Source organism: Otolemur garnettii, unplaced genomic scaffold, assembly GCF_000181295.1.
Source record: "Otolemur garnettii isolate 467f Iridium unplaced genomic scaffold, OtoGar3 scaffold00049, whole genome shotgun sequence".
NCBI lineage: Eukaryota > Metazoa > Chordata > Mammalia > Primates > Galagidae > Otolemur > Otolemur garnettii.
Genome location: NW_003852444.1, coordinates 2,385,961 through 2,401,991, shown reverse-complemented (window position 1 = coordinate 2,401,991; position 16,031 = coordinate 2,385,961). Strand labels below are relative to the sequence as shown.

Here is a 16,031-nt window from a genome sequence, read left to right as displayed (position 1 = left end):
TATGACACTGGGCTGGAGACCAGGTGCCTGGGAGAGCCAGCCCAGCCTAAAGTGCTTTGTTGAGCAGCAGTGGGTGCAGAAGGGTCAGCAGGGAGGCCCCTCCCACAACAGGAACATGGCCCACTACTCCAGGGCTCTGTGTGCCCTGGAGCTGGCAGTGATGCCAACACAGAGCACTGATTCCTGATACACAAACTGACATGTGTCATGCACTTTCCTTGGTGCTCATGCTTCTCTCCCTTCCCTCCTGGGCTTGGGAGATTAGACTTCTAGGTATATGTTGGTTGTCATGTGGTCCTGGTTTTGTTTTGATGCTCCCAGGAAAATGAGAGCAACTTTCTGGAGGTGGTGTGCCCTCAGATCTGGTATTCCCAGCTGTCCCCATCCTCCAGACCCCTGTTGACCAGCCCCCGCAGGTCTTTCCTCAGGGTCCCCTGCCGGAGCCTCTCCCAGTTGATGCTGCTGCGGGAGGTACTTCGAGACACTGAGGGTATAGAAAGGGACAAGTGGGGGCTGGAGGGGCGGCCCAGATCGAGTTTGTCCACTGAGTCTTTGTCCGAGTCCTCGGAGCCCAGGGTGTGGAAGGCCTTTGCATAGCGTTGGATCCGCTGCCGATTGAGGTCCTGCCTGTCTTCCACCCTGTGGAGCATTGTGGGGGGTGGCTTGAGGGGCAGCCAGGAATGCAAGAGCATGTCCAAGACAGAGGCTTGTCTAGCCCTGGCCCCACCACTGCTGCCTTTTCCCTTCTCTGTGGCCAGTGTGGGTGTCCAGGCCACCAGCTCTCATAGCCGGGCCTCAGAAAGCAGCAGGATCTGGTCCCTAGCTCTAGAGATGCTCTGAGGGGTCCAAGCTCCTAGTGGGGCCCTTTCTCAGCAGCTCAATCAGAGGGTAGAGTGCCTGGGAACACTACACAGACTGCGCCACCTCAGGGGACAACCACTCCCTGGTCACTCACCTCAAGAACCAGCGGTCCCCCAGGCCGTACTCGCGCCCACAGATCCCAGAGCGTGGCCACAGGCAACGAGGCAGCTTCCGCTCCAGCATCACTGTGGTGGCCACAACCTGCGCGTGGGAACAGAGGGAAAGTCAGAGATGAAGCTGGGCGTACACTGAGAGATGAGAGCTGTAGAAGGAGTCAGGGTGCGGTGGGGTGGGGGGGTTACAGCAGCTTAGCAACAGGAAGCCCTGGAGCTCATGGTTTCCCAGGGATGAAGAACAACACCCCTTATCTTGAAGGTAGTGTGAACTTTGTTGATCCTCTCCTGTGGGAGAGAATTGATGGGACTTGAGCCCCACAATTCTTCACTCAATGACATCAATGGCAAAGCCAGGCAAGAAGTAGGTGGCATGCAGGCAGAATGCAGGTGGGATGTAGGAAGGGTGCAGGAGGGAATCAGGAGAATGCAGGCGGGATGTGTAGGAGATGCAGGGGGTGCATGTGAGATTGCAGGGCAGAGCTGAGGGGCTGCAGGGGGAATATAGGCAGGATGTACGGGAAAGGCAGAGAGATTCATGTACAGGAGGTACATGGGAGCTTGGAGGGATGCAGGAGGGGGTGAAGGCAGGATGCAGTAGGGATACAGGTTGGACTCAGACAGGATGCAGGAGGCAGAGACACCTGTTCCGAGGGGAACCTGTACTAGAGCAAAGGAGGCTTAAGCGCTCTTAGAGATTCTGACCCCACAGATATAAAGGCCTCTTAATAGCATCCCACTTAGGATGTCAATATATGTTTATGGAAAAATATTTTCCTGAAAACACCCCATTTAGCTAGCTTAGTTTGTATTTCACTTTCTACACAGCACAATTAAATTGCCTCCCTGTTTGGGGGATTTTCATTTTTATTTTGCTGAAATTAATATTTTGAGACAAATTACCTTCTACGTACACAATTATTAATGAGGATTTGATTTATCTAATGGTTATCTCTATCATGATGATCTGACTAAGGGTAGCTTTTGCTACTATAGGAAGTTTTTGTGGTATTATTTTTAACATCTAGTTTTTCTGGGTCAAATTTCACAGACTTAACTGTTACCAAGAAGACTTGATACTCTGGGTTTTATTAGGAAACAAATTTTACTGAATGTAATTGTGGCCACTGTTACTTTTATTTCTTGTTGGTTATTCCAGAAAAGACTGAGGTTTTAATTGCTGAGAAATCTGAATTTTTTCCGGTGATTCTAGTATTGCTCAGTTGCATTACTCATCTAACTCTTCTGTACCCCTTGCATGATTTTATATAGTGTGCAACAACTTTCCAAGCATATGTAGGGTCAAAATACCCTGCCTCTATCCTAGTTTGACTCATTCATCGGGAGGAAAGCCATGACACCCCCCCTGCTGTCAGCCCCAGGGACTCACCTGTGCCCTCCAGAGCTCATCCCGCTCATGAGCCACTCGCCAGTGCGTGTCTCCCATCATGGCGATGAGAAGGTTGAGCATGAGCAGTGTGGCAATGATGGCGAAGGCGGCATAGGTGATGCTATACATGAAGGGCAGATCCACACTGTAGTTGGCAGGGCCATCGATGATAGTGAGGAACAGTTCAAAGGTGCTATACAGGGCCATGGGGTAATCGTAGAAGTGGCCCAGCTCGGTGGGGTCCTCTGTCTGGAAGATGACATAGAAGGCTGCTCCACCCAAGAGGGTGAGGGTTACCATGGCAACCATATAGATGACTTGCCCACACCCAGATCATTGCTGCCCATTTGGGTTCTATTCCCTCTTATCTCCGGTATCACCATTCCAACCCCCCAGATACCCAACACTTTGGGGTCTTAGGGTCCATTATTTTCTACAAGCCTCATGCTTCTGATCTTAAGAGCCACCTCTTCCTTACATTCCCAGTTTCCTCTCACCTCTGGGGCATGTGCCATCTGCAGACATCGTATAGATTTCTCCAAGCTCTGCCTTCTCTCCCTTCCCCAAGGTCAGCCATAGACCTTCTGTGCTCTCTAGGTCCCCTCAACCTCTCCCTCCCATTTCTCCCATGCTGGACAGATGATTTACCTGAAGCAAAGCCCAGGATGACCACAGCCATCAGCCAGCAGAATCGCATTAGATCACCAAAAATCATCTGGAGGAAGGAGGAGGCAGAAAGAACATCTCCACGTGTTCCCTAAATCATTGCCCTATCTGATCTCTGATAAATCTAGGCAGGTGTTGGCAAACTATGACCATTAGTCCAAACCCACCTGACCTGACTTGGTATGGTTCTTGAACAAAAAAGGATTTTTACTACACATTTTTAAAGGATTGTTAAAAAAGAATATGACACAAGACGGGGTGTGGATTGCAAAACCTAGAATGTTTACTATTTGGCCCTTTACAGAACTGTTTGCTGACCCTCTGCTCTGGGACCTTTCTCTAGGAAACTTGAGGGTAAGGCACTGACCTTCTGGATCATGATGGTGAAGGGGCCCAGCATCTGGAATCCTCGGGCGAAGTACATGACGTTGCACCAGCCCAGCACCAGGGCCAAGGACATGGGCACCACCTCTCCGTTGGTGTTAGTGATCCGCATCACCATGGTCACCAGCACAAGCAAGGCATAGGTGATGCTGGGGAGAGAGCAGATGGGGTGAGAAGAGGAGGGCTGGATGATCCTGGAGACTTGATAGCAAGAGTGAAATTGGAAGGTACCCACACACTCAGATTGAGTCTTTGCACACTCAGAACACAGGGTCATACATGCATCACTGCAGAGGCCAGGCTCACGAAAAGAAGCTGGAGCCCTGCTGCGGGAAGGGATGGGGCTGGGAAAAGAAGACTCACATGAGAACATGAAATGGCCCCCCAAGGATGGTCTGTCCAAAGAAGCGAGTGACCCCCATCTTGAAGATGTCTGGAATCTGGAGAGAATACAGGGAGACACACAGACACTTGTAGACCAGAGCTCTGGCTGGCTCCTGAGGCAGACAGCCTCACCCCTGATCCCAACCACACCTCACCTCTATCAGCAGGATGATCAGAGCCCCAAGGATGGTCACAAGCTCCCCCACCAGCCGAATGTCATCCATGGGAGTCACGTAGGCTTCCTGAGGGAGGAAAAGGATGATCAAAGCACTCAGGGTTCCAGCATCTGCCCTGTGTGCTCCTGATTCCCAGGGTCATCAGCCCCATCAGGTCCTTTTCAGCCCATTAGGTTGAGCTGTTCTCAGACTCTGCTCTTACAGCAGTAAGAGTGTGTGTATGTCTCTGTGGGTATCTGATGTCAGAGTGAGGGGAGAAATGTCTGAGAAAGAGCGGAGAGTCATGCCTTGCCCTGCACCCAGGGCATCACCTGGAGTAGCTTCTGCTGCAGTAGAGTGTTGTCCCTAGTGCTGGTGCGGTTGGTGGTCCTGGACTTGAGGGGGCGGTAGACGCAGCACATGGTGAAGCAGATGATGTAGAGAAGGTAGATGGCCCCCAGCACACAGAGGTACGGCCGCCCGTACCTGCGCCACTTGAGGCTCACTAGCTCCTTCACTGGTGTCTGGTCCAGGATCTGGCGAGCCTGAGGGAGGGGGAAGAGAGCAGGTGGCTCAGAGGTTCCAGCATCCCCATTGGTGCAGTGGCCCTAATGACCCCTACCTCCCGCTTCTTGGTGGTGACGATAAGTTCCAGCAGGGACTGCTCGCATCCTGAGGAGTCGATCTCCGTGAGGTCATAGAGGGTGGAAGTCAGTGGCCCATACGTCCACTGGATGTGCTTCCGCTTCTGCATCAGGTGCTGGAACATCTGAGGGAGTGTGGAGAGTTCAGGAGGGGCAAGCAAAGAGGACAGTCCGAGGGCACAGGTGCGAGGTGTGCCAGGAGGACAACAGCCCTGGAAGGGGTGGGTCCACTTCCCACAGTGGCCACAGCCATTGGAGCTGGAAGAACCCACGTCACTCTGATTCGCTGGCCCCCTCCCCCAGGCCTCTCTCAGGAGCCTGGGAAAGGAAGGTGACAGGCTGGAGGACAGACACTCTGGGATGGATAGGGAAGGTAGGCTGGGGCATTATGGCCTACCAACATGAGATCTAGATCTGTAGGGTAGAAAGGGAATAGGGGACAAGAGAGACAGGGGTTGAGAGGAAAATCCCAGTCTGAACAGCTACTGCCCTAACTGCCAGGAGTGTGTGTTCAGAGCTATTTGTTTCTGAAGTCAGAAGGATAGGGTGACGCAGGCAAGGGGGCATCTCTCACCACAGTGTTTCCCTCCACTCCGGACAGCTTGAAGGGGGTGAGGCCTTGGTGGTTGGGCACAGTGTCCAAGGGCTGCAGGTGGTCTCCACGGCCATCATAGGAGAGCAGCAGGTTGTACATCTGACAGGCAAAGGTTTTGTTGGGCTGGAGAACGAGGATGTGCAACACCGTGTTTCCTGGAGGAGGACACGGGCATCATGGGGCCATTGGCCCAAAGTCCCTGATGTCCCCATCCCCACCTAGGGTGGGCCTGAGGTCCCAGCCTTCCCCATCCCTCCACCTACAGCCTGGCTGCCCTCTCTATCCTAGCTCTTACCCAAGGAGTCCTGGGCCCGGATGTCAGCTCCATGCTCAATGAGAAGCCGCACAATCTCCTCACTGCCCACACAGGCAGCAAAAGACAGAGGGTGCTCCCCTGGGAACACACAGGGTACCATGGCAGGATAGCACAGGACAGTGAGTGGGAGGGGCTGTCTCCCCCAAATGCCTCCTCTCCCGACGCACCTCAGCTCAGGGTCTGGGGACACTTGTCTGGCAGAACCAGAGGAAGGACTGTGGAGGGATTGACCTCCAGCCTAATTAAGCTCCAGACAGCTGCCCTTGGCCACCTCTCGGCCTTCCCATCCTCCCAGCCTGGCCCTGCTCTCACCGAAGTAAATGAGGTTACGGGGACTGCGGCGGAAGGCGGTGCCCGTAGCTCTGGCAGAGACACTGGCCCCGTGATTCAGAAGGGCTCGCACCAGGTTCACGTTCTGGTTCACAACAGCGATGTGCAGTGCAGTCTGACCTGGCCCAGAGACAGTCAGCAGTCACAGGACTGTCCCCAGGATCCTGATGGTGTCCCTTCCATGTATACCTGTGGTCGTCTTACCCCAGGGGAAGCCTGGAATTTTGCATGGGGAGCCCTGGGGTGCTCAGGGTTCCTAGGGTACCCAGCTGCTCCCTGTGTCTTTCCCTTCTCGGGACCCCTGGCATTTCAGAGTCAGAACTGACAAGGAAGAAGGGAGACAGAGAAAGGAATAAAGACTAGGGAACAGATCCCTGCCTCTGACGTCCCCCAAATATATGCCACAGAGACTGATGCAATATCCAGCAGGTCACTGCTGCCCTCCATGGTGGCCCTGGGCCCCTCACCCTCATACAGCTCCGATGTCATGGGCTCAAAGACCAGCTCAGGGGCAGCTTCTATCAGCACAATGGCGGCCTCCACGTTGTCATAGAGGGCTGCTACATGCAGTGCTGTCTCCCCCATGGCTCCTATCATTTATAGAAAGAAGGGTCACATGGGGTGGGAAATGGGGACAATACAGTGTCAGGAATCTGCAGCACAAGGTCTGGGGTCTCTTGGGCAGCCCTGGTGTTAGCGCGTCTGCTCTGTACCTCTCTGGTGCACCTCACAGGCGTTATACTTGAGCATCTTGTGCAGAGCCTGGACATCATTCTCTTTGGCAGCTAGAAGGAAAGGAGACTCCCAGATCCTACAAGGGAAAGGGGTGAGAAAAGTGGCAGTGGCGAGCATGCCCAGTTGGGGTGCTGGAGCCTACACAGACATGTGTACCCCGGCAGCAGTGAACCCCAAGGTTCTTGATCATGGCAGGCAGGCCTGTGAAGGGTGCAGGTGGCCTGATGTCTTTGAACATAGCCAGTCAATACAAACCTACTTTTTTGCCCATTTAGCTTACATGAATGATTGTCTATGACTGTTTCCTATTCCCTGGGGTGCTGGGATGGGAATGTACAATGTGTGAACACATCCTCTGTGTATTCCAGGCAAAGAGAGTTTTACTTAAACATCTATTCACTTCCTGACTGGTTGACCCCTGGAGCGGTCCTGTTTTAGCCTCACCAGTTGCCCTGAGATTGCCCTGCAGGATAAGCCTAGTTTGGCACAGATTAGGGGTGCAGGGAGTTCCCTCTCCTATTTGTGGAGGAAGTTGATATGTAGAGGCCAGCCGATTTCCTCCTGTGGCCTCTGCTGACTCAACCTCAGCTAAACCCTCAGTCCTGGTGCTTTCATCCCTCCAGTAATATCTTCAGGGCTCAGTCCAAAAGGAACAATGGCCTATAAGAACAAGCCTGGCTCTGGGCTTCCCTGCCTCCTGGTCATTCATTCAGTTACTTATTCATTTACTCATTTACTCTCTCTCTCTCTCTTTCTTCCTTTCTCTCCTTGCTTCTTACATCTTAATCTCCATGGCCATCCTTCACAAGGTAGACCCCTGGAGTGTCAGTATCACATGAGCCCTCATAAGAAATGTAAACTCGGCTCGGCGCCTGTGGCTCAATCGGCTAAGGCGCCAGCCACATACACCTAAGGTGGCGGGTTCGAATCCCCAGCCCGGGCCCGCCAAACAACAATGATGGCTGCAACCAAAAAAAAATGGCCAGGCGTTGTGGCGGGCGCCTGTGGTCCCAGCTACTTGGGAGGCAAAGGCAGGACACTCGCTTGAGCCCAGGAGTTGGAGGTTGCTGTGAGCGTGATGCCATGGCACTCTACCCAGGGGGATAGCTTGAGGCTCTGTCTCAAAAAAAAAAAAAAAAAAAAGAAATGTAAACTCTCAGAGCCATCCTTTGACCTAGCAAATCAGAATGTGCAGTAAGGAGATTCCCCTGCTGATTTCTGTGCACGTGAAAATTTAAGAGGCATTGTTCAAGCCAGCAAGCATTTGAGTATGTTCCCTGCATGTGTAAACCTGTGGCCATCAATTAGAGGCACATTCAGGGAGCTCCATTTCAGATAGCTCACATTAAGGTTTGAGAAGCAATATTTTCCATTGTCCTTAGACTGGTCATCTAGAGGTCCTTAAGTGCTACTTTATTTTGGCCATTAGCACCTATGAAGGCACAAACTACGGACAGGAATAGCAGAGGCAGAGAAAAAGAGAGAATCCAATTTAGGGAGTCATTTATTGAATTTCATGTGGACCTGTCTGAATGTTCCCATTCTGCCCTCTGACCCTTCTCGAGTTTATCCAGTTTTGGATTCATGGATCCTTTTTGGTTTTGCTCCCTAAGTTAAATTATTGTTTCTCCTTACTTATTATCCACATCTCACTTATTTTAGGCAAAACAATCTTCTCTGATTAGCTCATCTCTCTAGTCTTATTCCTACAATGAACTAAAAATCTCTTTCCAAATCAAAACTTAGTCCAACTAAGATACATGGGTCACTTTGATTCAATTTTCTCTCTCAGCCGGGAGTCATTTGGTCTTTCTGTGAGAGTGAATGAAATAACCCTATTTATCCATAGATGGCCAATTATGTGACCTACAAAAAGACACAGACAGGGGCTCACATCCTGAAGTGATGAAGTAGCAAGAAATCTTCTCCAGAGTGGGGATGGGAGGACCATCAGAGAGGAGAGGAGTCAGCTGAGCACTGGCACAACAACCCAGCTGTCCTCTGCGTGTCACACGGATAGCCATCAGACCCTGTCCACTCAGTATGTAAAGCTCTCTCTCCATTCAGTCCCTACCTCCTTTCCCCTACTGACCTTCCTTAATTCACATCCTCATTCTCTAGCCCAGGATTAGCAAAATCTCTTAGCTAGTTTCCCTGCATCCTGTCTGCCCCCCTTCCATTCTTCTCTGTGCTGCTGAGACAACCTTTCTAAATCACAACTTACAAAAGCCCGATGGGTCTCTAAATGCCCAAGGGTGAGGAACATGGAGACCCTTTATGATCTTTCTGCAATGACCTTCCACTCTTTCCATCTGGCTTTGGGTTTCACGACATGCCTCAGCTCTGCAGAGCACACTCTTCTCCTTCCTCCTGTTTATTCTGCACTCCCTGTACCCACAGACACGCCCGTATAGACTAGGTGTACACTGACACTACCTGTGGAAGGAAGGAGTCAGTAGCAATGCCAGGAGGTGGTTTGGCCTTGCTCTCCTCCTTATTATCCCCCATCAGACAGCCCTTGCGCCACCCTGAAGCAAACACATCCTCTAAGTGCCTGCCTGGCATGCACATGCAGCTACAAAACAAGCTTCCTGCACTGCCTTCTCCACCTCCCCAACACTTGGCCCCCAGACTTCTCCTCCACAGGTATCCCTGAGCCAGCACCAAATGGGGGGAAGGAAAGAGAACTTCCCTCAACACACACATCCTCCTCAAGAAGTTTCTCCTTTGGCCTTAGTTTTGTTTTGGGACCTTCCACTGTGTGCTGTAACTAGTACCTATCTTTTCCTTCTGGGGGTGTCTAACCTGCACCCCCCCACCACATGTTGATTTTGTGAGGACTTCTGTTACTTATCTGTGGTGTCAGATACCATGAAAACTATGCACAGACCTCTTTTGGCTCCTCAGCTTTCATTTGTGTTTGTGCATTTGCTGTGTAGCCCAAGAAAACTCTTATTCTTCTGATGTGCAGCAGAAAAAGAAAAACAGTTGGACACCCTGCCTATGTAGCTGACAGAGACCAGCGCTTACTCATCTTTGTACCTCTTCCCTGCCCTCCTCCAATTAGCTTTCAGTTTTACGCCCTATTTTGATCAAATGTATAAAAAGTTAACGGAAAATCTAGAAATGGATTCAAAGGGGTGCCTTGACCAAGCACAGAATTTTTAGAGCTCCCTTCCCCCTAACAGATGAGTGGTGGTGTAGTCAGTGGCAGGTCCAGAGACTTTCCTTGAGTCCCTAAACATCCCTAAAGCCCATAAATGTCCCCCCAAAGCCCCCCATTTTCTATATAAACCTTTTCTACCCTCTACTGACCTTAGTGGGCTACTATCAGATCTAAAGGTGCCATATTTACCGAAAAAAGTACAGCATGCTCAGTAAAACTTGAATATTGGACACAAAACTTTATTTTCAGTGTAGCTAAAGTTATATCCCATGCAATATTTGAACATCTTTGTAATAACTATTATTTATCTGAAATGCAATTAAACTGAGTGTCCTATTTTATCTGGAAAGTTGGTCTTACCCATACCCTGGGTAAAGAATTAGTTTATGACACAACCCACCAAGGTTTGTACAGAACTGGCTTCTTTTGGCTGCAACCACCAGAATTCCACCACCAAGGAGGGCAGATGGAGTGTGGATAGGATTTAAGACAGAGCCATTACTTGCAATAACATCTGACAGCCAGAAGGGGACAGCAGAGAGAGCCCCAACTAGCATTCTTGGCAGAGAGGCTGAGTCCCAAACACCTGGCTGCACTGGGGCCCCACAAAGGAGGTGTGCAGAGCAGACTTAGCCAAGGATTCCTGTGCTTGGGGCACAAGGAATTTTTTTCACAGCCCACAAGAGTTTAGATCACAACGGGGGAGAAAAGGACAAGGACGTTGCTAAACATTGTGCATTAGTCAGGCCCCCCACTCCCCAACCATAATTATCCTGCCCAAAATGTTGGTATTGCAAGGAGGAGAAACCCCAATTCGTAGGTGCAGTTATTCATAATCTATTTTAGAAAAAATATTCTTCACACTAAAAAGAATTAAAACATCCCTATACATAAAAAGTATTTTCTTATGGATCATTAAGTACTTAACTAAAGGAGAAGCAAAAGGTGAAGCTTTTAAACTCCCACTGATTAAGTAGCATAAAGAAATTATAAAGCAGATCTAAAATTATAACAATAGAAAAGGCATTTTCAGGTTCTTGTATGTTTTGTTTTACTGGGCAATTAATTATAAAACTGAACAGTCAATCCAATGTTAGACAGGTGGAAATCTGACTATAGGGTTCCTGGCACAAAATCTATCATAACTTTTTGTTGAGTAAACAAATCAGTCATCTGTCCCTGGAAGCCATCTCTGGGCCACCAAGTGAGGATAGCTGCCTTCTCCTTTCCTGGTGGCCTCACACCCGCTGCTGATCCTGTGTCCTCTTGGGTGTGTTCGCCATGTGTGCTGTGCCCGTAAGTCAAATCTTGTTTTTCGTTGCTGAGAAACAAGGCAGGATCAAAAAAGTCTTCAGAAAAGTTCAGATCATAATTTTAGAGCCAGGATGTCCTCAGAAATTGAGTCTAATCAGCTCCTGTATCAGAGAAAGAGGCCTGGAGCCCTAACATGACTTGTCCAAGCAAGTCAGAGGCAGAGCCGGAAGGGGACCCATTTTTTTTTGTTTGTTTGTTTGTTTTGGGGGGGACCCATTTTGACACTTCTTTTTACCAAGTTTCTGTTCTCTGTGTTTTTTAGGGTCAGAGGAGGGTTTGAGAAGACACAGGGGACCACGGGACATGCACCAGGCTCATTGGTTTCTCGATAAACACCCTCTCAGACTCAGAATCATGAGCATGCCCTGGGGGCAAGGTGGGGTGGTGCACGCCCTGTCCCCTGCCTGCAGACCATTCTGGGTGGGCACATTTTTATTCAGAGAGGGTTCACAGCCCCTATAACGCCCATCTTTTCCACCTCACTTTTTAGTACTGCTGTTCCTTACAACTTTCTGACGTGGACTGAATAATTCTCCCATGTTTCAGAAAAGAAAACTGAGACAGCATGGCCAAATTATTGCTATAAGATCACACAGAGTTAAAGGCAAGGATACTTGGCCAAGAATCTAGCCCTGGACTCTTACCACTAAATTATGTGGTTCTTCTAGTTTTTTGGCTCCTCCTGCTTCTTCTTGGGGGGTGGGGGACAGGCCTAAGCAGTGGCCACAGATGAGGGAAGGAGCAGTCATGTGTGGGCAGGAGGCATAGGCTGGGCTCCTGTGGGTCACCTCCCTCCAGTGCAGGTTCATGGCCATGGGATGAAGAAGCCAAAGCCCCAGGGAAAGTGGCTATTTAGAGACTCTGAGCCAGGCCACCGCCTTCTAACTGCTGAGAATCCTTTTATGTGTGGTATGAGTTTACTGAGGCAGCATGCCCAGTGCACCAGAGATCACAGGGCTTATTTTTTGCAGACAGATCAATTCCCACATGTCCACCCAGGTGCCTATATGATCACTCAGCATCCACAGCCTTGTTGCTCCTTGGGGAGGTTAAGCACTAGCATGGGGTAGGAGGGTGCATCCGCAGCCTCTGTGAAGTGCCTAGCATGCGCTCTGTAATCACACAGCATCCTCCATGCTGCTCCTTGGGGAGGTTAAGCACCAGCATGGGGTAGGAGGGTGCGTCTGCAGCCTCTCTGAAGTGCCTACCATGCTCTCACACTGTCAGCAGCCCTGCTTCCTGAATACTTGGTTAGACCCTGCTCACCTTTAACCTAAGCATTTGCCTCTTGGTAGATCTGGCTTACTGGAATACGAGCTCCTTGAGAGCAGAGAAAGTGTCACATTTATTTTCTGCAAACCTAGTGGAGTATCTTACATGTAATAAATGTTTAATATCACAGAAAATGAGAAAATGCAAGCTCAAGGGAGACATGATCTGGAAGAAATGGGAGAAAGTTAAAGCTTGGCATGGATCCCAACAATGTGAATTTAAGCAGAGGAGGCTATGTGTTAAGACCCAAGAAAAGGCTAACATAGAGGAGTTTCCTTCCTAACCATCCTGGAGAAACCTTAATGTCTTCCCTTCTTACTCGATGATCCTCTTCCTCAGAATCCTATCTGACTCCATCCCAAGATCCTTGAGTGTCCCTTAACACAGTTCTAATTTCTATGGCCCCATTCTTATGGTCATAGCAGGGCCTTCCTCCTAGGGGCTCCTTTGGGATTATAGAAAACCAAGCAAGTGGCCATACTAGCACAGTGCTGGCTTTCAATCCATCACCTGCTCCTTGCTTAGGGCAGCCCACCCCTCTCCTGTCCATACTGTTCCTACTTCCGTGGCCATCCCAGAGTCAACTAGCTGCCCTCATGTCTTTGCTTTGTCTGATTGACTGCACAGATGAGGAAACTCCCAGGCCAGGCACTGTCAGTGTCCTTCTGGGAAGTGCCAACCCACAGAGGAGTCAGTACCCCCAGTGTCCTGGGCACACGGTGTCCAACCCAAAAGAAGAGGGCTAAGAAACTGTGAAAGCAGATGGGAAAGTCAGGGAATGAAGGGGGATGGCCAAAATGATGGCATTAGGACAACAGAGGAGTTCCTCCTCCTAAGGTCTGAAGAAGTTCATGAGCAGATAAGATGCCTGAAGTCTGTCCTCCCACCCAGGGCTTCCACTTTGTCCTCCCCTGACATCAGCACACAGGGCACCTGCAACACCCCTTGCCAGTGCTGGCCTTTTGTGCTCTGTGCCTAGCTTCCCCAGCCCTGGGGGTCCTAAGAGTGGGAGAAGCATGAGTGGAGCCGGTGACACCTATTCTCTAACAACAATGCCATTCTGTTGCCCTAAGACGTCACCAGCCAGACATGTACCCCAGTCCCAGTTCTCCCAGACCTGCAGGGAGAGGTGGGTGGCTAATGTGAGAGACAGGAAGCCACAACTCACAGAAGGAACACATCTCCAGCCCTAGTTCTAGAACAAAAGAAAACACAAGGGCCCCAGGCAGCCTCCTGGTCAGGACAGGCAGGCCTCTGTTTTGGAGACTGAGACAAATCCTGAGACACAACCTCCACCCCACCGTCACCCCCATGCTTTCCTCCTGAAGGGACACAGCACCTGGCTCCTTAGGTGCCCCCAGGGAAAGCCCCAGCAGGTAGGACTTCCTTCTAGCTGCCACCAGCTAGCTGGAGAGATCCACTAGAGACTGGGATACGGAGACTGCACACAGGGCCGGCCTGGTTCCAGGGATTCCCCCTCCTCTTCTGCTCCTAACCCTAAGATGCTGCAGTGGGGGAAATACCAAAGAGCCGAGGGAAGTTTTGGTGGGCGAGAAGCAGCAAGTGAGATTTCCCTATGGCTCGGACTTTAGGGCTGCTCGACTTCCCCAATGTTAAGAAGGGTTTGGGTAACCCCAGTCCTGAGCACATCTGGTATGTTGGTAGCTCTCCCACACCCCTCCCTCCACTCCCCAAAGAGCTTTGCTGGTCTTCCCTCCTAGGCTCCCAGCGCCTGGCAGACAGCAGGGCCTTGGTGGATGCCTGGCGAGACAAATGCATAGGAATGGTAACTGCTCCTCCCATTGTGTCCTGTTGTGTGCTTATTAGTGTCTGCGGTTCTCTCTCCTCACCTCCTTCATTCAGCTGTTCATTCATTCTTGCTCGCATACGTGTGTATCCTATGTGCTTCTGCCAGAGAGACTGTTGTAGAGGCTGGGTGTAGAGACGCACAGGCACCGTCCTGACTTGCCAGCACCTCTGGGATCAGGGGCTGTGATGCCATCCCCATGCCAGGCCCTGAGAGATGCTCATGAGAGGCTGGCAGGACTGAATTGGATCTGAGTGATAGTGAACACCTGTGCTCCTCTCCACCCCCTCCTCTCTCACTTGGCATCTGGGGCACTTAGCCCCATAGGCCAAGGCTCTTGAAAACTCTTGAGACAAAATTCTCCCAGGGAGCCAGTCCAGGCCTGGAAGCGGAGTTTGTTCAGCCCAACAAAAAGGTGCCAAACAGGAGGTGAGAGAGGGTGATGGGGGCATCGCAGGCCAGGGCTGGGAGCAGACCGAGGGCGGCTTACCTCTTCTGCTGCAGAAGGTTCTGCTCATCTCGGCTCTGAGCCCAGGATTCTTGTCTCTGGAACCATCTACAGAACTTGCTCCACAGGCAGAGAATTAGCCCCTTCTCCTTGGGCAGTGATAACCCCATGGGGTGTAGGGCCGGCTCCTTGGGGGACTGAGGCCAAGGCCAGAGCCTGACTGAACTCAGTCTTGGGGCCACATCGGCTCCCCCAAGGGCCGGCCTGTCTTCTCTCTGTAGAGGTCCCGTCTCCCACCTCCGGGCTGAGTTCCCTGGGAGTCTCCTGGTGGCCGCCCCAGCCAGTCTGGAGAGGGCTCTGGGTTTGTTACACTCAGCAGAGCCAGCCAGGACTCTGCTGGGCTCGCCTGTGGAGCTGCTGCTGGGAGTGAGCAGGAGCTGCAGACACTCCCTCCCTCCTCCCAAATTACCTGAGATTTAAAGAGACAGGCCACAGACCTGCCTACTATGGGGGCCTTGCGTCAACCCCAATTCTCTCTCCACCTAGGCCTGGCTCCTTGCCTCCAAGCCCGTCACTGCTGGGTAGGGAAGGCCTCCAAAGAGATTGGCCAGGACTTGGGGTGACCTCTGGAAAGGCCTGGACAGGTCAGGATAGCCTGAGAGGCTCCAGACATCAAGGGCAGGGGGAAGAGTCAGTCAGGGCAGTCATTCCCAGGCTGGAAGGGCCCGTGTATGTGCCCCATGTCCTCACTCTGCCTTCTCGGCCACCTCTTTCCTCTCCACTGTCTGGGCTTCCCCCTGCTTATGTCCCAGAGACCTGAATTTTCTCCGCTCTGCCACTTTGATCCCTTGCCTGGCCCAGAATTGGTACACAGAGAGTGAAAATCCCTAGTTCTCCCAAACTCTCCTCCCACCAACTTCAGATCAGCAAACATTTTCTGGAAAGGACCAGACAGCACATGTAAATTATTTCAGGATTTGCAAGCCAATATAGTCTCTAATGTTTTTTCTTTCTTTTTTTTTTTATCATTGCTTGTTTTTTTAACAAGATGTAAAATCCACTCTTAGATCTCCAGCCAGTGCATAAAATGTAGCTGTAGGCAGGCAGACAGACCCCTTCTCTGGAGCCCTAGAGATCCACTTCAGTGACACAGACATGGTGGGTGCCAGAGAAATACAGGGCAGCCACTCACATTTGTATTTTAGGTAAGCAGCAAAGAATTTCTTTAGTGTAAATAAGTTCCAAATTGTCCAAATATTTTATTTGTCAACCTTCCAGGGGAGGAAGCATTTATTCATTTCCTATGGTGTGTTGGGCCATTGACCTGAGTTCCCACGTAAACCCACAGCAAACCTGTGAGACAGGTGTTAGCAGTAAAGTAAATCTCCCAAGTCACAGAGGTGGCAGAGGTGGCAGAGACAAGATTCAAGTACACTTCAACTCTGAGCCCA

The 16,031-nt window shown here is 50.8% G+C and overlaps 1 protein-coding gene across 1 annotated transcript; it reads right to left on the bottom strand.

Moving 5' to 3' along the window:
• Window positions 1-292: 292 nt before the first annotated feature.
• Window positions 293-14,969, bottom strand: TRPV6 (transient receptor potential cation channel subfamily V member 6). Its single transcript, XM_003791552.1, has 15 exons — window positions 14,623-14,969; window positions 6,552-6,649; window positions 6,306-6,428; window positions 5,821-5,958; window positions 5,488-5,586; window positions 5,172-5,347; window positions 4,576-4,722; window positions 4,286-4,498; window positions 3,954-4,040; window positions 3,778-3,854; window positions 3,398-3,563; window positions 3,013-3,079; window positions 2,365-2,633; window positions 956-1,062; window positions 293-639 (listed from the first exon to the last, which is right to left on the bottom strand). Exons 1-15 carry the CDS (start codon window positions 14,748-14,750, stop codon window positions 357-359), a joined length of 2,178 nt encoding a protein of 725 aa, XP_003791600.1. The 5' UTR covers window positions 14,751-14,969; the 3' UTR covers window positions 293-356.
• Between the last annotated feature and the right edge of the window lie 1,062 nt (window positions 14,970-16,031).